Source organism: Oncorhynchus kisutch, linkage group LG11 (genome assembly GCF_002021735.2).
Source record: "Oncorhynchus kisutch isolate 150728-3 linkage group LG11, Okis_V2, whole genome shotgun sequence".
NCBI classification, from domain to species: Eukaryota; Metazoa; Chordata; class Actinopteri; order Salmoniformes; family Salmonidae; genus Oncorhynchus; species Oncorhynchus kisutch.
This window is the reverse complement of record NC_034184.2, coordinates 38,600,177-38,623,386: the sequence shown is the minus strand read 5'-3', so window position 1 is coordinate 38,623,386 and position 23,210 is coordinate 38,600,177. Positions and strand designations below refer to the sequence as shown.

The following is a 23,210-nucleotide window of genomic DNA, read 5'->3' as shown; positions in this document are numbered from 1 at the left end:
TCGCCTGAGGTAGAGTACCTTATGATAAGTTGTAGACCACACTATCTACCAAGAGCATTCTCATCTATATTATTCGTATATATTATTCGTAGCTGTCTATTTACCACCACAAACCAATGCTGTGACTAAGACCACACTCAACCAACTCTATAAGGCCATCAGCCAACAAAGCCATCAGCCAGAAGCGGCGCTCCTAGTGGCCACAAACTTTAATACAGGCAAACTTAAATCAGTTTTACCTCATTTCTACCAGCTTGTCACATGTGCAACCAGAGGAAAATAACTTTAGACCACTTTTACTCCACACACAGAGATGCATACAAAGCTCTCCCCCGCCCTCCATTTGGCAAATCTGACCATAATTATATCCTCCCGATTCCTGCTTACAAGCAAAAACTAAAGCAGGAAGTACCAGTGACTAGCTCAATACATGTCACGTCCTAACCATAGAAAGCCTTCATTTTCTATGTTGGAGCAGGTCAGGGCGTGACTGGGGGGGGGTGTTCTAGTTTATTATTTCTATGTGTAGTCTATGTTTTCTGTTTCTTTGTTGGCCGGCTATGGTTCCCAATCAGAGGCAGCTGTCTATCGTTGTCTCTGATTGGGGATCATACTTAGGCAGCCTTTTCCCACCGGTTCTTTGTGGGATCTTGTTTTTGTGTAGTGCATGTGAGCACTGCATTTTCTTCACGTTTTGTTTGTTCATTTTTTGTTTTGGTTTGCTTTGAGTTTCACATAGAAATAAAAGATGTGGAACCCAGATCATGCTATGCTTTGGTCCACTCATTCTTACAAACGTGACAATACGGAAGTGGTCAGATGAACCGGATACTACGCTACAGGACTGTTTTGCTAGTACAGACTGGAATATGTTCCGGGATTCATCCAATGTCATTGAGGGGTATACCACCTAAGTCATCGGCTTCATCAATAAGTGCATCGACGACGTTGTCCCCACAGTGACTGTACGTACATATCCCAACCAGAAGCCATGGATTACAGGCACCATCCGCATCGAGCTAAAGGCTAGGGCTGCCGCTTTCAGGGAGCGGGACACAAATCCAGACGCTTAATAGAAATTACGCTATGCCCTCAGACGAACCTACTACACCGGCTCTGACTCTTGTCGGATGTGGCAGGGCTTGAAAACTATTATGGACTACAAAAGGAAACCCAGACGCGAGCTGCCCAGTGACATGAGCCTACCAGACGAGCTAAATGCCTTTTATGATTGCTTCGAGGCAAGCAACACTGAAGCATGCCCGAGAGCACCAGCTGTTCTGGACGACTGTGATAACGCTCTCGGTAGCCGATGTGAGCAAGACCTTTAAACAGGTCAACATTTACAAAGCCGCGGGGCCATACAGATTACCAGGATGTGTACTTAAAGCATGCGCGGTCCAACTGGCAAGTGTCTTCACTGACATTTTCAACCTCTCCCTGACTGAGTCTGCCTAAATGATTACCGCCCCGTAGTACTCGTCGGTAACCATGAATTGCTTTGAAAGGCTGGTCATGGCTCACATCAACAGCATCCTCCCGGATACCCTAGACCCACTCTAAGTCGCATACCGCCCCAACAGATCCACAGGTGACAATCTCAATCGTACTCCACACTGCCCTTTCCCACCTGGACAAAAGGAACACCTATATGAGAATGCTGTTCATTGACTACAGCTCAGCGTTCAACACCATAATGCTGTGTTCAACACCCACAAAGCTCATCACTAAGCTAAGGACCCTGGGACTAAACATCTCCCTCTGCAACTGGATCCTGGACTTCCCGACGGGCCGCCCCCAGGTGGTGAGGGTAGGCAACAACAGGTCTGCCACGCTGATCCTCAACACTGGGGCCCCTCAGGGGTGTGTACTTAGTCCCCTCCTGTACTCCCTGTTCACCCACGACTGCATGGCCAAACATGACTCCAACACCATCATTTTTTGACGACACAATAGTAGGCCTGATCACCGACAACGATTAGACAGCCTATAAGGAGGAGGTCAGAGACCTGGCAGTGTGGTGTCAGGACAACAACCTCTCTCTCAATGTGAGCAAGACAAAGGAGCTGACCGTGGAGTACAGGAAAAGGTGGGCCGAACCAGGCCCCTATTAACATCAACCGGGCTATAGTGTAGTGAGTGAGAATTTCAAGTTCCTCGGTGTCCACATCACCAACAAACTATCATGGTCCAAACACACCAAGACAGTCATGAAGAGGGAATGTTTTCCCAATCAGGAGACTGAAAAGATTTGGCATGGGACCCCAGATCCCCAAGTTCTACAGCTGCACCATCGAGAGCATCCTGCCATCCAGGACCTGCCATCCAGGACCTAAATAATAGGCGGTGTCAGAGGAAAGGCCAAAAAATTGTCAGACTCCTGTCTCCCAGGTCATAGACTGTTTTCTCTGCTACCGCACGGCAAGTGGTACCGGAGCGCCAAGTCTAAGACCAAAAGGCTCCTTAACAGCTTCTACCCCCAAGCCATTAGACTGCTGAACAATTAATCAAATGGCCACCGGACTATTTACATTGACCCCCTCCTATTATTTTGTACACTGCTGCTACTCGCTGATAATAAACAACGAGTAGCAGCAGTGTACAAAACAAATGGGGGGGGGGGGGGGGGGGTCAATGTAAATAGTCCGGTGGCCATTTGATTAATTGTTCAGCAGTCTTATGGCTTGGGGTAGAAACTGTTAAGGACACTTATTGTATTCGGCGCATGTGACAAATAAAGTTTGATTTGGTAGAGAAAGTACTCTGTGTTCTCACCTTGTCGTGCCACTATAAGACTGGCCATGCAATCAGGGACACTGGTGCCAGCTGCCAGGAAGGTGATGCCCATGATGACGTCGGGGATACCGAGAGTAAATCCGATCACTGTCACCTGAAGGGAAGAGACAGTTTATTTTGAAATAATTTTCCCCAATTTCGTGGTATCCAATTGGTAGTCGCAATCTTGTCCCATCGCTGCAACTCATGTACGGATTTGGCAGAGGCGAAGGTCGAGAGCCGTGCGTCCTCCGAAACACGAACCAACCAAGCCACGCTTGGTGGGCATTTGACACAATGCCCACTTAACCCGGAAGCCAGCTGCATCAATGGGTCTGAGGAAACACCGTACACCTGGCGACCGTGTCAGCGTGCATTGCGCCCGGCCCGCCACAGGAGTCGCTAGAGCCCGATGGGACAAGAACATCCCGGCTGGCCAAACCCTCCCCTGACCCGGTCGTCACTGGGCCAATTGTGCCCCATGGGTTTTTTCGGTCAAGGCCGGTTGCGACAGAGCCTGGACTTGACTCTAGTGTGTGTGTGTGTGTGCGTGCGTGTGCGCGCCCTCACCATCCAGACCATGACATAGGAAAAACCAGCAATCCAGAGGGTGGAAGTGACGAAGGAGACCATGAACCATCTCTCCCAGCGAGTGTTGGCACAGTTAGGCACCGTGAAGAACAACAGCAGGCACAGAGGCCAGGCCAACAGCCACTTGATCTTATTACAGCACCCAGCTAGAGAAAGAGATGGAGGGAGAGGGAAAGAAGAGATGCAGTTTCAATTTGTGTTCTTTGCTGGATTTACATTAATTTATGTTTTTATTGAGGAAATCTAAAAATACCTTTAGGCGAGTGTTGACCAACACAATAAAGAGAGCTCAGAGAGACTGAACGTTTTTGAAACCCTGTAATGTTATATTGTTTTTTTACCTGGGACGTGAAAGGGCACAAAAGGTCCCTCCCCTACGTCCTCCTCCTCTTCATCGTTCTCATTATTCTCATTGTCTTCGTTCTCGTTTTCAGTCTCGTTGCCGGCCTCCATATCTCCCCTGCCGTCCTCTCCATGGTGACCACGGCGACCTTTGACTCCCCTTTCAGGCCCGCCCAGTCCGTTCTCCAGGCCCCGTCTACTGCCGACCTTCACTGTGACCTCTGAGTCTCCGTTAGTGAACGGCCGGGTGCTAATCAGACGCTGTCTCTTCATAAATACATGCATACGCACATGTCATATGCTGTACAAACATTTTCAAAATAAGTATGCTGTAAGAATACAGTTTATTCACACCCACAAAGCAAAGAGAAACACGGCCACGTGTGCAGAAGGCATGTGTGGTCATACCTCAGTGATGAGCATGCGTGAGGCCATGGAGAGGCGTGTGCGAGGGGAGAAGTGGCTTGTGATCATGATCCTCATGCCGGCTTCAGAGAAGGACAGCTGGTGGGGGTAGGCTGACAGCAACTCATCTACCATCAACACTGACTGCTTTCTGTGGAAGTTAGCTACAGGAGACATACACAGAGAGAGAGAGAGAGATGTGAGCGATGAGAGAGAGATGAAACAAACACACAGACACATGTATGGCAGAACGGTCAGACTGTACTTTTCTTCAGCAGGACAGCGCTGGCATCACAGTTGTCATCCAGGTCAGCGTTACTGGCTGTGCCGTTCCCCAGGCTGGACGAGTTCTTCTTCCACCTCTCCAGGAAATGCACAATGTTCGAGTTAAACCTATACACATAAAGGAACAAGAGTTAAACCTAGACAAAGAGGGACAGTACAAGGCTGTGGATACAACTTCATACCTGAAATGGTTTTGAAGTGTGTTTCTGTGTGGTATTGATGGTTTGACAGACTTACTTCATTATCAAAATATAGCCGAAATACATCAGAACCAGTGTCAGAGACTCCCACCTGAAACACACATCAAGCGGGATTCAATTGAAGCTGATTTTTTAACAGCTATACAACACATAACATATAGGTAGGAGTATGTGCTGTATACATAAGAAAGTGAAAGCCATACTTACCATGAAACCTTTTCATCATATATGAACTGTAAGGAGACAAAGAAGAATGATACTTGGAACACTTGGAAGAATGATTGGACAGTACAGTATTAGCTTTTGGGGTTCACTTTTCTCTGATGTAAACATGAGTATATGGATTCACTCTGTAGATACACCATCTGATCAGCAGGAGGCAACACAGTAAGGCCCACTTCAATGGTTTGCAATGGTCAGACTCCACTCACCACGATAAGAGCAGTGATGGATAGGGTGTAGTACATAGAGTCTCTCATAAGAGACCAACGAGACAGATGCACTGCCTGAGAGAGAGAGAGAGAGAGAGAGAGAGAGAGAGAGAGAGAAGGGGAGGGAGAGGAACGGTCCGTAAGAGTGGAAGAGACAACATTTCACCCCCACGTTTTCATCCCTTCCTGTGTGTCTGTGTCTGTTGCTGTGAAAGCCAAGGTACAGAAACCTACCTGGCCAGCAAATATTCCACACACTCCAATGATGCAGAGGATATTGAAGACAGCTGAGCCCACGATCGTGCCCACCCCCACATCCCCTTTAGTGATGAACACACCTGCACAGAGACAGTGAAAAGACAGAACACCCATGGGTTATACAATGGTTAGGAATGGAGGGTTACACACTTATACATGTAAACTATTGACATGGTTAACATATACAGTATGCATACAGTTTAAAATATTTTTTATTTATTTCACCTTTATTTAACCAGGTAGACCAGTTGAGAATAAGTTCTCATTTACAACTGCGACCTGGCCAAGATAAAGCAAAGCAGTGTGACAAAAACAACACAGAGTTACACATGGGAAAAACAAACGTACAGTCAATAACACAATAGAAAAATCTATGTTCAGCGTGTGCAAATGTAGTAAGATTAAGGAGGTTAGGCAATAAATAGGCCACAGTGGCGAAATAATTATAATTGAGCATTAACACTGGAGTGATAGATGTGCAGATGATGATGTGCAAGTAGACATACTGGGGTGCAAAAGAGCAACAAAAAAATTATATGGGGATGAGGTAGTTGGGTGGGCTATTTACAGATGGGCTGTGCACAGGTGCAGTGATCAGTAAACCGCTCTGAGTTATATTGAATATCACTGTCACTCATTAAAAATAAAGTGTTTTTGTCACATACACCAGATAGGTGCAGTTTTACAGGGTCAGCCACAGTAGTACAATCCCCTGGAGCAAATTAGAGTTACATGCCTTGCTCAAGGACACACCAACAGATTTTTCACCTTGTTGGCTTGGTATTTGAACAAGTGACCATTTTCAAATCAAATTTTATTTGTCACATTCGCCGAATACAACCTTACCGTGAAATGTTTACTTACAAGCCCTTAACCAACAGTGCAGTTCAAGAAGAGTTTATTTAGCAAATAAACTAAAGTATAAAAAGCAACACAATAACAAAACAATAACAAGACTATATACAGGGGGTACCGGTACTGAGTCAGTGTGCGGGGGTACAGGTTAGAGGTAATTTGTACATGTAGGAAGGGGTGAAGTGACTATGTATAGATAACAAACAGTGAGTAGCAACACTGTACAAAACAAATGGAGGGGAGGGGGGGTCAATGTAATAGTCCGGTGGCCATTTGATTCATTGTTCAGCAGTCTTTTCTTCCGTCTTTTCTTCATGCAAATGAAGGGGATCAGAGCTTGTTCCCGTGAGAACAGTAAATATTTTTCGTCGGACTCGTTAAAGGAAAAAGCTTATTCCAGTTTGCGGTGATAATCCCAGTTCTGATGTCAAGAAGTTATTTTCGGGTCATAAGAGACGGTAGCAGCAACATTACGTACAAAATAAGTAAAAAAATAAGTATTTAACAACGCAAAAAAATTAACAAAATAGCAGAATTGGTTACAACATGTAAAATTTCAGCCATCCTCTTCGGCACCATGTTATCACTGTGCTTCTTTAATGTGTTATCACTGTGCTTCTGTAATGTGTTATCACTGTGCTTCTGTAATGTGTTATCACTGTGCTTCTGTAATGTGTTATCACTGTGCTTCTGTAATGTGTTATCACTGTGCTTCTTTAATGTGTTATCACTGTGCTTCTGTAATGTGTTATCACTGTGCTTCTGTAATGTGTTATCACTGTGCTTCTGTAATGTGTTATCACTGTGCTTCTGTAATGTGTTATCACTGTGCTTCTGTAATGTGTTATCACTGTGCTTCTGTAATGTGTTATCACTGTGCTTCTGTAATGTGTTATCACTGTGCTTCTGTAATGTGTTATCACTGTGCTTCTGTAATGTGTTATCACTGTGCTTCTGTAATGTGTTATCACTGTGCTTCTGTAATGTGTTATCACTGTGCTTCTGTAATGTGTTATCACTGTGCTTCTGTAATGTGTTATCACTGTGCTTCTGTAATGTGTTATCACTGTGCTTCTGTAATGTGTTATCACTGTGCTTCTGTAATGTGTTATCACTGTGCTTCTGTAATGTGTTATCACTGTGCTTCTGTAATGTGTTATCACTGTGCTTCTGTAATGTGTTATCACTGTGCTTCTGTAATGTGTTATCACTGTGCTTCTGTAATGTGTTATCACTGTGCATCTAACAGCACAACCCCCAAATAAAAAAAAAATGCCACATACACCCCAGCTACAATGATATTATGTTGTTTTACAGGGTCAGCCACAGTAGTATGGCATCCCTGGAGCAAATTAGAGTTTAGTGCCTTGCTCAAGGGCACATTGACAGATTATTCACCTTGTCGGCTCAGGTATTCAAACCAGCGACCTTTCGGTTACTGGCAAACACTAACCACTAGGCTACCTACCACCCTACATGCCCTACACCCTAAATGACCTGGATTGCAGTTGAGATTACATTTAAAGTACATAGTGCAAGTTATCAATGCTGTTATTATTATAGCAATAATTATTATTATTATTATAGCAATTGTGAATACCTCCACAGACCTGTTATCTTGAACATGCACTCTTTCTATGAATACATAAGTCTCATAGCAAAGGGTCTGAATTCTTATGTAAATAAGGTATTTCCTTTTTAACAATTAGCTGGGCTATTATATTATACATTATATTGAATTGTGTTTGGTTGACAACGCTACCAAATATCAACATTTAAAGTACATTTAATGCTTGGATAATTTCATCTGAGCCACTGGCTTAATCCTATTCTGGTTTTGTTGGAGGCGTGAATCCAACATATTATTTCTTAACTTGTCAACAAGTTATTCGGCTATTTACCATATTTAAGATGTTGTATTGAATTGTGTTTGGTTGTCAACGAAACCAAATATCAACATTTGAAGAAGATTTTATTGAATTTATTAGTGGCTCTCGAATGGCGCAGCCGTCTGAGGCACTGAATCACTACTAGAGGTCGACCGATTAATCGGATGTTTTGCAGATTATTATTATTTTTTTTTTTTACACCTTTATTTAATCTTTATTTAACTAGGCAAGTCAGTTAAGAACACATTCTTATTTTCAATGACGGCCTAGGAACGAGGCAGAACGACAGATTTTTACCTTGTCGGCTCGGGGGATCCAATCTTGCAACCTTACAGTTAACTCGTCCAATGCTCTAACCACCTGCCTCACGAGGAGCCTGCCTGTTACGCGAATGCAGTAAGCCAAGGTAAGTAGCAACTAACATTAAACTTATCTTATAAAAAACAATCAATCAATGACTGTCGTTGCTCCAATGTGTACTTAACCATAAACATCAATGCCTTTCTTAAAATCAATACAAAGTATATATTTTTAAACCTGCATATTTAGCTAAAAGAAATCCAGGTTAGCAGGCAATATTAACCAGGTGAAATTGTGTCACTTCTCTTGCGTTCATTGCACGCAGAGTCAGTGTATATGCAACAGTTTGGGCCGCCTGGCTCTTTGCGAACTAATTTGCCAACATTTTACGTAACTATGACATAACATTGAAGGTTGTGCAATGTAACAGGAATACTTAGACTCATGGATGCCACCCGTTAGATAAAATACGGAACGGAATAAACGTTTTGTTTTCGAGGTGATAGTTTCCGGATTTGACCTAAGGCTCGTATTTCTGTGTGTTTATTGTAGTTAAGTCTATGATTTGATATTTGATAGAGCAGTCTGACTGAGGGGTGGTAGGCAGCAGCAGGCTCGTAATAGTCAAAGGTATATGGTTTAGAGAGAAATAGTCGACGCGTTATAATTCCTGTAAAAACTTGCGGCTGAACTTGAAAGGGGTTCCTTTGTTATTTTACCGTTCATTTCTTCCATAGAGAACGTCTTGATCTATTTCAAATAAGGTCTGTGTTTCGTGCTTAAACCGCCTCTGCGTTTTGATACCCGTGTAAATCTCACTAGGATAAGGTAACGTTTGTCAAAATATTTTCATAAATCCACTCTACAAAAAAAAAAGATATTCTCTTATATTTAGCCAATATTGATCAGAGTTACCTTGTCCTATGGATATCTACACAGTTATAAAATTGGCAAGGTGGTGTAAGCCTACACTAAACACAGACCTTATTTTAAGTGAATCTAAAAATATCCTATGGAATAAATGAATGAAGGAACCGCTTTTCAGATTTTGCTAGAAGGTGTCATGGGAATTATGACTCGCACTTTGGTAGTCAATTCTTACCATGTCCATTATTAAAATAGGTTTTCCTGCATTTAGAAATGACAGTTTTTGTTTTCAACATTCATCACAGGCAACTTGAACTCTATTTTTATTCAAACAGTTGAGAGTATTTGTCTCCTAAGCAGACTCTTCAGTATCATTGTCACTTCAGAGCTGTGTGTGTTTTACAGATGGCAGAGAAAAGCAGAGCACCAGTGTGGGACTATTACATGGAATTGGCACCAGGGAAAACAAGGTGTCTTATTTGTGATAAAGATGTTGTCACGTTCTGACCATCGTTCGTGTGTGTTTTCCTTGTTTTAGTGTTGGTCAGGACGTGAGCTTGGTGGGCATTCTGTTGTGTGTCTGGTTTGTCTATTTCTATGTTTGGCCTGATATGGTTCTCAATCAGAGGCAGGTGTTAGTCATTGTCTCTGATTGGGAACCATATTTAGGTAGCCTGTTTCGTGTTGGGTTTTGTGGGTGATTGTTCCTGTCTTTGTGTTTGTGGCACCAGATAGGACTGTTTTTTTTTTCTTCACGTTTCTTGTTTTGTAGATTAAAGATGTACAAAACTAACCACGCTGCATTTTGGTCCGCCTCTCTTTCACCAGAAGAAAACCGTTACAGATGTAAGCATGGGGTCAGCAACGGCTAAATAAAAAAATACCACCAACCTGTGGAATCACCTTAAGAACACCCATCCAAAAGCCCATAATATGTATTTTATTAAGTTAAAATAAAAGTATTCATTGTTCATTCAGCATTGTTGCAATGGTCATTATTACAAAAATGTGTGTATAAATATATATACATTTAAAAAAATTGGCAGATTAATCGGTATCTGCTTTTTTGTCCTCCAATAATCGGTATCGGCGTTGAAAAATCATAATCGGTCGACCTCTAATCACTACAGACCCTGGTTCGATTCCAGGCTGTATCACAACCGGCCGTGATCGGGAGTCCCATAGGGCGGCGCATAATTGGCCCAGCATCGTCCGGGTTAGGGTTTGGCAAGGGTAGACGGTCATTGTAAATAGGCCTAGTTAAATAAAAATAAATAAGATGTTTAATTCCAGTTGGTATACAAATTAATAATATATACAGTATGTTGGATTTAAGTCTCCATCCCAACCAAAAATCTAAGTTAAAGAATATGACTAAATCTAATCAAACTTTAAATACACTTTACATAAAATTTGATTTAGTGCTATTCTTTAACTTAAGATTTTTTGGTTGAGATGGAGACCAAAGATGGAGATCTAACATATTAATGATTAACTTGAAGATTACATTTGAAATCAAACAAAGCTTGAAATCCAAGGACAATACAATATGTATTGTCTATTTTCAGTTTTTGATCATGTACAGTAAATAGCGTTGAAGATCTGATGTTGTTCCAAAGGTAAAAATTCAACATAGACAAACCCTGTCTAAAATATGTTGAAAATTGGTTACAATGATGACATAATCCTGTGGTTGAAATTTCACCCTCAAAACAACAGTTGATGACTTTTTTCCAAACCAATGTATTTTCCATGTAGATTCCACGTCACAACATGTTGACAAATTACGTTGAAAAAACATTGAATCAATCAGTTTGTGCCAAGTGGAATGTGTCTAATAAATGACAAAAATGTGTCCATCCGTGTGTCTGTACATGTCTCACCGATAACAGAGGTGAAGAGTTCAGGAGCTGAACTGCCGGCTGCCATGAAGGTTGCACCTGCCACATCCTCACTAAGATGTAGACGCTGAAAGAGAGAGACAGAGAGAGAGAGACGGAGAGTAGAAAGCACATATTGAAAAGAAGAACTGTATCCTTGAAATTCCAACTGAATTGACCCCGACCCTGTTATTACAGAATAGTGCATAACCTTCTTACCTCGCATATCTTCTCCAGAGAGGGAACAAAGTAGTCGTCACACACCAGAGCCAGTGCATAGAACATGTACATGGCCTACAGAGGAGTATAGCACAAAACAAAACACATACCCTTGCATGAACAAACTTGGTGATCTCTGCAGTGTCCTGGAACTTGAGTTTCTTCATGTGATGCACAAATAGTGTCCCTTAGTTCAATGTGTCTGTCTTTTGCGCAAAAGTATCCTAAGCCAAGACACTCTCTGTGCCAGTGGCCTCGTATGTCAGCTAAGCCTCTGTCCAACATGTCGCACCCCAGCCAGCCAGAGATAAAAATAATCCTGCTTTTAAATGTATGGTCAGTGCATCACACAGTCAGTGGAAGGTAGCGTGGCATAAGTGTATGTATAGTAGAGTGTGTGTACAGGTGTGTGTTGAGGGGTTGGACACTCACAAACAGGACGTGTAGGGCCACAGCTCCCTCTGTGCGCTCCTGGTTGGTGAACAGGTCTGTGGGGAACTCATGTAACGCTGGAGAGAAAACACACACACATATATTACTAAACAGGGAGAAACACAGTCTCATTTAGTGCAGCAGAGATACGTGCACTGGCACAACCATACACAGTCTATTTGAGTGACAGGACCTAAAAATAGCCTTGCCATGATTGCGTGTTTGTTTGTGTGTATTTGTGAGTGGAGCAGTGTGTATGCATGCGTGTTGATGGCTGCTCAATGCGCGGTGACATTCTCACTCTGAACACCCAAGAGGTTGTGTGAGTCAGCTATCTTCAGTCTGCCCTCAGTGCCCAAACACAACACAGCCATCTCAACTCATAGGAATTGACAAGGCCCCAGAGAGAGAGAGAGAGAGAGAGACAGAGGGGGGATGAGAAGAGAGAGAGTGAGATAGAGAGGAGAGCGGGATGAGTGACAGAGAGAGCCAAGCCATGTGTGGGAGACAAAAACAAGGGAAATATGACCACATTTGAGAAAAGACGAAGGAGCACAGATGTACACTACTGTTCAAAAGTTTGGGGTCACTTAGAAAGGTTCTTGTTTTTGTAAGGAAAAGCTATTTTTATTTTCCATTAAAATAACATCAAATTGATCAGAAATACAGTGTAGACATGGTTAATGTTGTAAATGACAATTGTATCTGGAAATTGATGTTTTTTTAATGGAATAGCTACATAGGCGTACAGAGGCCCATTATCAGCAACCATCACTGCTGTGTTCCAATGTGGCACATCGTGTTAGCTAATCCGACTTTATCATTTTAAAAGGCTAATTGATCATTAGAAAAACCTTTTGCAATTGTGTTAGCACAGCTGAAAACTGTAGTCCTGATTAAATAATCAATAAAACTGGCCTTCTTTAGACTAGATGAGTATCTGGAGCATCAATTCTCGGGCCGACTCTTTTCTCTGTGTATATCAATGATGTTGCTCTTGCTGCGGGCGATTCCCTGATCCACCTCTACGCAGACGACACCATTCTATATACTTTCGGCCCGTCTTTGGACACTGTGCTATCTAACCTCCAAACAAGCTTCAATGCCATACAACACTCCTTCCGTGGCCTCCAACTGCTCTTAAACGCTAGTAAAACCAAATGCATGCTTTTCAACCGGTCGCTGCCTGCACCTGCATGCCCGACTAGCATCACCACCCTGGATGGTTCCGACCTAGAATATGTGGACGTCTATAAGTACCTAGGTGTCTGGCTAGACTGCAAACTCTCCTTCCAGACTCATATCAAACATCTCCAATCGAAAATCAAATCAAGAGTCGGCTTTCTATTCCGCAACAAAGCCTCCTTCACTCAAGCCGCCAAGCTTACCCTAGTAAAACTGACTATCCTACCGATCCTCGACTTCGGCGATGTCATCTACAAAATGGCTTCCAACACTCTACTCAGCAAACTGGATGCAGTCTATCACAGTGCCATCCGTTTTGTCACTAAAGCACCTTATACCACCCACCACTGCGACTTGTATGCTCTAGTCGGCTGGCCCTCGCTACATATTCGTCGCCAGACCCACTGGCTCCAGGTCATCTACAAGTCTATGCTAGGTAAAGCTCCGCCTTATCTCAGCTCACTGGTCACGATGGCAACACCCATCCGTAGCACGCGCTCCAGCAGGTGTATCTCACTGATCATCCCTAAAGCCAACACCTCATTTGGCCGCCTTTCGTTCCAGTACTCTGCTGCCTGTGACTGGAACGAATTGCAAAAATCGCTGAAGTTGGAGACTTTTATCTCCCTCACCAACTTCAAACATCAGCTATCTGAGCAGCTAACCGATCGCTGCAGCTGTACATAGTCTATTGGTAAATAGCCCACCCTTTTCACCTACCTCATCCCCATACTGTTTTTATTTATTTACTTTTCTGCTCTTCTGCACACCAATATCTCTACCTGTACATGACCATCTGATCTTTTATCACTCCAGTGTTAATCTGCAAAATTGTAATTATTTGCCTACCTCCTCATGCCTTTTGCACACATTGTATATAGACCCCCCCTTTGTTTTCTACTGTGTTATTGACTTGTTAATTGTTTACTCCATGTGTAACTCTTTGTTGTATGCTCACACTGCTATGCTTTATCTTGGCCAGGTCGCAGTTGCAAATGAGAACTTGTTCTCAACTAGCCTACCTGGTTAAATAAAGGTGAAATAAAAAATTAAAATAAATCAGCATTTAGGGGTTCGATTACAGGCTCAAAATGGTCAGAAACAAATAACTTTCTTCTGAAACTCGTCAGTATATTCTTGTTCTGAGAAATGAAGGCTATTCCATGCGAGAAATTGCCAAGAAACTGAAGAGCTCATACAACTTTGTGTACTACTCGATTCACAGAACAGGGCAAACTGGCTCTAACCACAATAGAAAGAATGGGAGGCCTCAGTGCACAACTGAGCAAGAGGACAAGTACATTAGATTGTCTAGTTTGAAAAACAGACGCCTCACAAGTTCTCAACTGGCAGTTTCATTAAATAGTACTCGCAAAACACCAATCTCAATGTCAACAGTGAAGAGGGGATACCGGGATGCTGGCCTTCTAGACAGAGTTGCAAATAAAAACCCATCTCATAATGGCCAATAAAAAGAAAAGATAGGCAAAAGAACACAGACACTGGACAGAGGAACTGGCTCTAACCAGTGTTAGTTTTTTTTCTTTTCTATGTTTTTATATTTCTTTGTTTTGGCTGAGTATGTTTCTCAATCAGGGACAGCTGTCTATCGTTGTCTCTGATTGGGAACCATACTTAGGTACCTTTTTCCCACATGGTTTTTGTGGGTAGTTAATTTCTGTTTGGTGTTTTGCACCTTACAGGATTGTTTCGGTTTCTCTCTTTGTTATTTTTGTTATAGTGTTCAGTTCCAATAAAAGGCATGAACACTTACCACGCTGCACTTTGGTCTGATGATTCCTCTTCCTCTTCTTCAGACGACGAATACCGTTACACAGGGTCAATGCCCTGCTCAAGGGCATGTTGACCGCTATACCACCAGGCCAAAAAAAGTGAACCCGAACCCTCCAAGATCCCCCCACAGTTCCCCAATAGCTGTCCCTCAACCATTCGAGACACCTCCCACAGTACCCCAGGAAGAAAAAATTAATAATAAAATGAATTCCATTCCCCAACCACCAAGAACCATCCAATGCACCAAAAACCAAGAGAAGGAACTAAAGAGAAAAAAGGAAAAGACAGAGGAAAACATCAGCTTCTTGATATGCCACACCTGTCAGGCGGATGGATTATCTTGGCAAAGGATAAATACCCGCTAACAGGGATGTAAACAGATTTGTGCGTTTATATTTGTGTTCAGTATAGCTTCATTCTTGTGTATTTTATTCTTCTTGTGTTACTATTTTTAACTCTGCACTTTTGGGAAGGCCTCATAAGTAAACATTTCACAGTAAAGTCTACACCTGTTGTATTCGAACCAGGTGACAAATAAAATTAGGTTGATCCCTCCCTTCCTACCACCATCCCTTAAGTGCAGTACAGACACATTCTCCCAGAAGGCAACACACCGGAATGCATTTTACACAGTGGCTCTGCAGCCAAAGCAAGCAGGCCCAAGGCTATTGTCCACTCTGTACCCAGTGCTGGACTAGTGCTGCCTACACTTATACAGGGTAACCACTTAGGGACCCACTCACCCCACCAACCCTGCTGCCAACAGCACAACTAACAAGTATGGCTTCACTACTCAGAGCTCCACACACAAACACACAGACATATACAAAGGCACACACACATGGTGCGAGTCATTACAAATACTTCAACCACATGCCAACCAGCAAAAACCAACCAACAAATTACTACATCAACAACAACAAAAACAAGAGCTGGCAAGACGATTAGATAAACAAAATAGCTCTCTCCATCAATAAAGAGAGGGCTTTTGTGTTGGAGTTCACATCAGCTTATTTCAGTTCAGTGATTCTTGGTAGTGGTAGTGGTATTTTGTTGAATTATGAATCAACTGAATAAAGCCCTTTTGGGGCATCTTTTACCATGTCATTCTTCCTAGTCTTAAAACACATAACAGAAGATCAAGCTCTATCCAGTATGATATTTTGCTCTTTGTATTGAAGCAGTATGAAAGCATACAGGGCATTCAGAAAGTATTCAGACCCCTTCCCCTTTTCCACATTTTGTTACGTTACAGCCAAAGTGGATTAAATAAAAAAATGACGCTCATCAATCTACACACAATACCTGATAATGACTAAGCAAAAACAGGTTTTAAAAAATGGTTGTAATTAAATAAATAAATAAAAACAGAAATACTTAATTTACAGTATTCAGACCCTTTTCTATGAGACTCGAAATTGAGCTCAGGTGCATCCTGTTTCCATGTATTTTTGATTTAACCTTTATTTAACTAGGCAAGTCCGTTAAGAACACATTCTTATTTTCAATGACGGCCTAGGAACGGTGGGTTAACTGCCTTGTTCAGGGACAGAACGACAGATTTTTACCTTGTCAGCGCCGGGATTCAATCCTAGTCCAACGCTCAAACCACCTGCCTCTTATTGCACTCCACGAGGAGCCTGCCTGTTACGCGAATGCAGTAAGAAGCAAAGGTAAGTTGCTAGCTAGCATAAAACTTACCTTATAAAAAACAATCAATCAATCAATCAATCATAATCAATAGTTAACTACACATGGTTGATGATATTACTAGTTTATCTAGCGTGTCCTGCGTTTTATATAATCGATGCAACGCTGGGGGATGATTTAAAAAAAGCCCATTTGCGAAAAAAGCACAATCGTTGCACGATGGTACCTAACCATAAACACCAATGCTTTCTTAAAATCAATACACAGAAGTATATATTTTTAAACCTGCATATTTAGCTAAAAGAAATCCAAGTTAGCAGGCAATATTAAAGAGACGAAATTGTGTCACTTTTCTTGCGTTCATTGCACGCAGAGTCAGGGTATATGCAACAGTTTGGGCAGCCTGGCTCGTTGCGAACTAATTTGCCAGAATGTTACGCAATTATGACATGACATTGAAGGTTGTGCAATGTAACAGCAATATTTAGACTTTGGGATGCCACCCGTTAGATAAAATACAGAACGGTTCCTTATTTCACTGAAAGAATAAACGTTTTGTTTTTCGAAATTATAGTTTCCGGAATCGACCATATTAATGACCAAAGGCTCGTATTTCTGTGTGTTATGTTATAATTAAGTCTATGATTTGATATTTGATAGAGCAGTCTGACTGAGCGATGGTAGTCAGCATCAGGTTCGTAAGCATTCATTCTAACAGCACTCTCGTGCGTTTTGCCAGCAGCTCTTCGCTGTGCTTCAAGCATTGAGCTGTTTATGACTTCCGTTTATTCTAATAATTTATTCTATGAAATCCTGCGATTTCTTTGGGGCAGTTCCCCCTTATATTTTAGCTAGCTATCTCCAGTTAAATAATGTGTTACACATATTGCATCTGTATGCTTGTTGCATTCTCCCTGGTGAACTCATTCGTTCATGTGCTAGCTGTTCATTCTAAATATATTGAACAAAAATATAAATGCAATATATAAACATGTAAAGATCCCAGAAATGCTTATTACATGATCATTACACAGGTGCACCTTGTGCTGGTGACGATAAAAGGACACTCTAAAATGTGCAGTTTTGTCACACAACACAATGCCACACATGTCTCAATTTTTGAGGGAGTGTGCAATTGGCATGCTGGCTGCATGAATGTCCACCAGAGCTGTTGCCAGATGATTTTATTTTAAATTCTCTACCATAAGCTGGCTCCAACGCCGTTTTACAGAATTTGCCAGTACGTCCAACCGGACTCAAATCTGCAGACCACGTGTAGCCACGCCAGCCCAGGACCTCCATATCTGGCTTCTTCACCTGCGACCAGCCACCCGGACAGCTGATGAAACTGAGGAGTGTTTCTGTCTGTAATAAAGCCCTTTTGTGGGGAAAAACTAATTATGATTGTCTGGGCCTGGCTCCCCAGTGGGTGTCCTCCTAGGCCCATCCAGTTATGTTAAATCCATAGATTAGAGACTAATGCATTTATTTAAATTGACTGATATCCTTATATGAACTGTAACTCAGTAAAATCTTTAAATTGTTGCATGTTGTGTTTATATTTTTGTCCAGTATAGTATAATCTAATATGTTCAAAACAGTGGCAGCATGTGCAGCAGTGGTCATTCGGTTTTTGACATGCAAAAGTGTAGTAGGCGTATTTATGCACAGTTTGCTTTATATATCTTTTCCAAAAAATTACCGGTAGTTCCAAAACTTGACATCATATTTCCTTGTTGTCAACTCCAACCACACCACGGGTATTCAGCCAATCAGCAGCAGCCACTGGTTTCCCAGTTAAGATTAAGCCTTAAGAGGTGTGAGTGTGAAGGGTTAGAGAGGAGAGGGGTGTGTGGAGGGCTAGAGAGGAGAGGGGTGTGTGGAGGGCTGGAGAGGAGGAGGCCAGACTGACAGGTCATGACACTCCTCAGCCTGGCATTGGGAGAAAACACCCCTGCAGGAAGGACAAAGATACACGTCCACATACATTACAGCAGTGTTTTCCAACTCCAGTTCTCAAGTTTTCCCAACAGTACACATTTTTGTTGTAGCCCCAGACAAGCACACCTGATTCAACTTCTCAACTAATCATCAAGCCTTCAATTAGATAAATAGGTTGAGCTTATCCGAGGCACAACAAAATTGTGCTTCACATTTTGGGGAATATTCAGAGGGAAACTTTCAGTGGGAATTAACGGGAAAATATGAGAATTCATGGAAATATATGCAAATGAATATTATCCATTTAAATGTAGATGGTTTTTGCATTGTATATATTTACCATATCATAAGGAGACAGAAACATCAACCTTTTACCTTATCTTAAGTAGACATAATTGCAAATGATTAAATCCTTCCAATAGAAATGTTTTAAAACGATTTAGTTACGAATTGAAATTTAATTAAATGAGCTGACTCTTCACTTGGGATGATTTCACTGAACAACAAAAGTAAGGGAATATTGAATGATCCCCAATGGCCCATCGCATCTCCCCCAAACGTTTTCAACATACATCTGTAAAATGATAGTCTAGAAACTAAAGCTTTGGTTGTCTTCCTCTCAGGCTTCCATGTCTTCTTCCTGGATCTCCTCAATGTTCACCTCTTGAATATCAGACTCTGAGGCCTCATCTTTACTGTCACTTTCCAACCCTGTTGAGGATGGCTCATTGTCAGGCTCAAAAAGCCTCAAATTTGCCCGGATGGCCAATAATTTTAAAACCCTTGTATTGGTAAGCCTGTTGCGTGCTTTGGTGTGTGTGTACCCAAAGAAGGACCAGTTGCGCTCTGTGGCGGCTGATGTTGGTGGGATTTGGAGGATGATGGCGGCAACAGGGGAAAGATCCTCAGATCCACAAAGTCCCTTCCACCAGGTGGCTGATGAGATATGTTGGCACAACTGCCATATTGCATCTCCATCCCAAAGCCCTTGCTTGGAAGTGTACTTTGCCAGACTGCCAAGAACCTTGCCCTCATCCAGGCCAAGGTGGCGAGACACGGTAGTGATGATAGCATAGGCCTTGTTGATCTCTGCACCAGACAGGATGTTCTTGCCAGCATACTCGGGGTCCAACATGTACACTGTGGCGTGATTGGGCTTCGGACAGAAGTCTTCATGCTTTTTGATGTATTTCAGAACTGCAGTTTCCTTTGCTTGGAGCGACAGTGAAGTGGGTAGGGCAGTACGGATATCTTCTCTTACATCTGCAAACAGAATCTGAACATCAGACAGGATGGCATTGTCTCCCTCAATCTGTGCAATGGCTACTGCTATTGGTTTCAGGAATTTCAGGCTGCTTACCACTCTCTCCCAAAATACATCATCCAGGAGGATCCTCTTGATGGGGCTGTGTTAGAGGAGCTACGGTTGTTGTAACTACTGTTAAAAAAACGTTAAGCGGGGTAGAATACAATCTGGTTTTACTCAAAAGAACATTACACAACATATAAGTAAATTCTTATGAAATTTGGTTAGCTTCCTTATTTACTTCTGGGTCCAAACGTGTTAACAATCGGGATTTCTGTATGTGTGTGGTGCTAATTTTGCTCCATGTGACACTGACAGTATGTGACCTTAAGATGACCTATCACCGTTGTGTATGACATCAAAGTGTGACCTAAGTGGATGGCGTGTTACCCATGAGACCTTCACACTCTGGCCACATCTGTCCCTTTAGGGCTTTGGTTGTTGTCATGACTTTGGTGGATGGTTATATCTCTGATGTACTCTATACATAACTTAGATACACAAAACAGGATGCTCTTTATTGTTTTTCTAATCTATTCAGTCTTAAGCCAAACCTGACACACACATAAGCACCCACCCATGCTTGTGCGTACACACACACACACACAAATACACGCACACGCATGTGCGTGCACACGCACACACCTAAAATCACTGACTTTTAAATCTAGACTGGATCAGGCAGGATTGACCTGGGCGTTCCGGGAGCTGTGATGGCTTGCAGGGGGCAGAGAGCTGTTGAGGAACAACAAAGACTTGACTACTCTCTCTCTCTCTCTCTGCTTACATAAGCATCACAATCATTACATAAGGCTGTGTGCTGGAGAGAGAGTAGGACGAGTCCTCCAAATCCTCTACATCATTAAAGAGACCTCAGATCTCAGGAGGGGCATCCTTTTGAGAGCAGTAAAAAAAAAAACACACTGAGTGCAGACAGACACCACACAACAGATGGTTTTCACCTGGCGGTGTAGTTTGTTTTTCTTTGTGATGGGAATATGGGAGTGTATGTTGTTAGAGAGACAGCACTGAGCTAGCTGTCTACATCCCAGAAGGCACATACACACATGGTTCACCTATTCATAGTTTCCTCCTTTCGTGTGAAGCACATTAGATTGCACTCGCTTTGTTTGAAATGTGCTATATGAGTACAGATGAACTTGATTGAGGCTTGCAGTTATACACGCACGCACATATCACAGTGGCATTGTAGTGCCATTCTTGGGTCACACAGCTGCTTTCACCACAGCTGATGTTGTTGGTGGGACTGCTGGGAAATATAGTCTTCAACATCTATAAACGCGACATTCTAATGCAGTGGTCACACACCTTTTCTGAGTCAAGATCACTTTCTGAGTCAAAATGCAATTCAAGATCTACCTATCAGATCGTTTTTTTTAAATCATGACTTCAAAAATGTAAGGCATCCTTAAACAATTAAAAACAGTTATGTAGCAATGAGGTTTTGTGCAGTAGGCTATAGGCACAATACACTATCACTGCATATTAGCTATGCTTGAATTTCCCTGCCAATGTTGTTCTTCTCAGTCCATTTTGAAATTACATTTCAAAATTCAAGGTATATGATCACACTGGCAATAGATAATTTGTTGTATTACTTGTGAAGCACAGCTGAGTGAGCAAAATAATTAGCTTTTTTTAACTGGACTATTGGCCTGCACATCTGATGGTCAGTCTGAGTGAAGTGAGGGAGGGAGCAGCAGTGAGGCTGCCTCTCACCCGGCTCACCGTCTCTCCTCTCCCTCCCTCCCCTGAGAAAAGGGGACACAGTCTTCCACAGTCATGCAGCCTCATGCACCAATTCATGTTGTTACTCCTATGACCAGAGAAAGTGAAATATTCCTGCATATTAACCCTTTGAGGTGTACGGTCATATATTTGTGATCATTGTTGACTCGTGCTTGCAGCGACCCATCACAAATATGTGATTGGAACAGAGGCAACAGGACGTATGATGCAACAAATGTGTCTAAACAGCATTGTCTGAAAAGCATCTAAACAATGTTTTGTACTGCTGGGAAATAAAGGTATTCGTAAATTTATGCCTCAATTTCACCTTTTATTGTAAAAGATAAATGCAAAACTTTATCATCCAAACATCACACGGAACACATCCACAGCCAAACTCATCCCATAAACCAATCTAAATAACAGGTTGCGCTGACAAAAAACTAAACATAAGTTAGCCACCTAACAGCGAGAGTTGTTTACAATGTATCACAGCTCTGGTGAGTACAAGGGAGAAATTAAATATTGTTTAGATATTGTTTAGAAAAGAGATGTGTGTCAGCTAAGCTAACAAACAGCAGGTACTTTCTTTATGATGGCAGCCATCTTTGTTTATGTTAGACAAGAGAAAACTCCCTAAACCCAGAATGCCATTCACCATAAGACGCAAACAAACAAAGTCAAATTCAAAGATAGCAGTGCCCATTGTCTGAAAAATACTAAATTAGTTTGGCCCCTTTTCAGCACATTACAAATCTTTGATGTACTTGTTACAGTGTATAGAAGAACCGGAGTACATGACTTAACAATTCGCTTACCATTTTTGAGAAATCACAAAGCAAATAAAATGTTATCACCACACAGATCATCACCCCAGATGTGGGTGAGGGTTCATTTCATTTGTGGGGGGTTTTCAAGTCTATGGGGGGCAGAAATGGGGGAAGGTATCGTGGGGGGATATGATGCTGGAAATATTACTATGATGGGGGATTTATCAATAAATGGGGGGCAAACACAGGATAAGTTTATACGGTAAATTAAAAGAAAACCCCTGGAAAGTGCGGTCTGAGCTGGCAACCCTGGGGTACCATACTTACAATCTGATGTTGCGTTCAAAACAACTGGGAACTCGATAAAAAAACAAGCTCCATCTGGGAAAAATAGTTTTGAACGGTCTTCCAACTCAGAATTCAAACTGAGGAACTCGGGCCTCTTTCTAGAGCTTAGACCTTCTGACCTGAAGATCACTGACGTCATGATTTGACCTCGTATTTTTCACAGTTCCCAGTTGTCTTGAAAGCATCATAAGTCAGTCGAGTGAACTACCCCTTGTTATAAAATCTTTTATCTGACAGATGCTTACGTGACAAACAGAATACATTGTGTGTTGTCAACAAATATGGCGCCACACATAGCTGGCAAATAGCTTAGCATTAGCTCATCATAAATAGTACAACCTTCAAAAAAGTATTTTACACCTTTATAATCTATGCAGGAATCGGAACGCATGATTTGTCACCAGTACATGAAAACGTGAATAAAACAGTAAATAAATTACGATCCATGTATACACACAGAATGCTACTCTAGAAACAACAACACAATATACAGAAAATTAGGCACTGACTTTGATAGGAACGCACACATTTACAAAGTTATTATTTGTCTTAAGTCCAATTTGTAAGGAAAACAACAATGAAGGCAATGGGCGCTAGCCTTAAAATGTCATGGGGGAAAAAGTTTGAACAATTCTGACTTGAGATGTGCAATGTCTTCATACTTGATCTGTGGAAACACTGGGGAAGTGCTTGGGAGAAGAGAGAAGTTTCTCCGGCTCAGTAAAGCCTCAAACATAA

At 42.1% G+C, this 23,210-nt stretch overlaps 1 protein-coding gene across 1 annotated transcript in view; it reads right to left on the bottom strand.

Annotated features, from left to right (window-relative positions):
- LOC109899104 (sodium/potassium/calcium exchanger 3) overlaps positions 1-23,210 on the bottom strand; it is a 122,236-nt gene that overhangs the window by 7,520 nt on the left and 91,506 nt on the right. Inside the window, exons 3-14 of the mRNA XM_020494159.2 lie at positions 11,730-11,806; positions 11,298-11,372; positions 11,082-11,166; positions 5,264-5,367; positions 5,030-5,104; positions 4,806-4,831; positions 4,636-4,689; positions 4,379-4,506; positions 4,117-4,277; positions 3,708-3,975; positions 3,346-3,512; positions 2,776-2,890 (exon numbers count right to left, since the gene is read on the bottom strand). Coding sequence (XP_020349748.1) covers positions 2,776-2,890; positions 3,346-3,512; positions 3,708-3,975; positions 4,117-4,277; positions 4,379-4,506; positions 4,636-4,689; positions 4,806-4,831; positions 5,030-5,104; positions 5,264-5,367; positions 11,082-11,166; positions 11,298-11,372; positions 11,730-11,806 — 1,335 coding nt within the window. The remainder of the gene's footprint in view (positions 1-2,775; positions 2,891-3,345; positions 3,513-3,707; positions 3,976-4,116; positions 4,278-4,378; positions 4,507-4,635; positions 4,690-4,805; positions 4,832-5,029; positions 5,105-5,263; positions 5,368-11,081; positions 11,167-11,297; positions 11,373-11,729; positions 11,807-23,210) is intronic.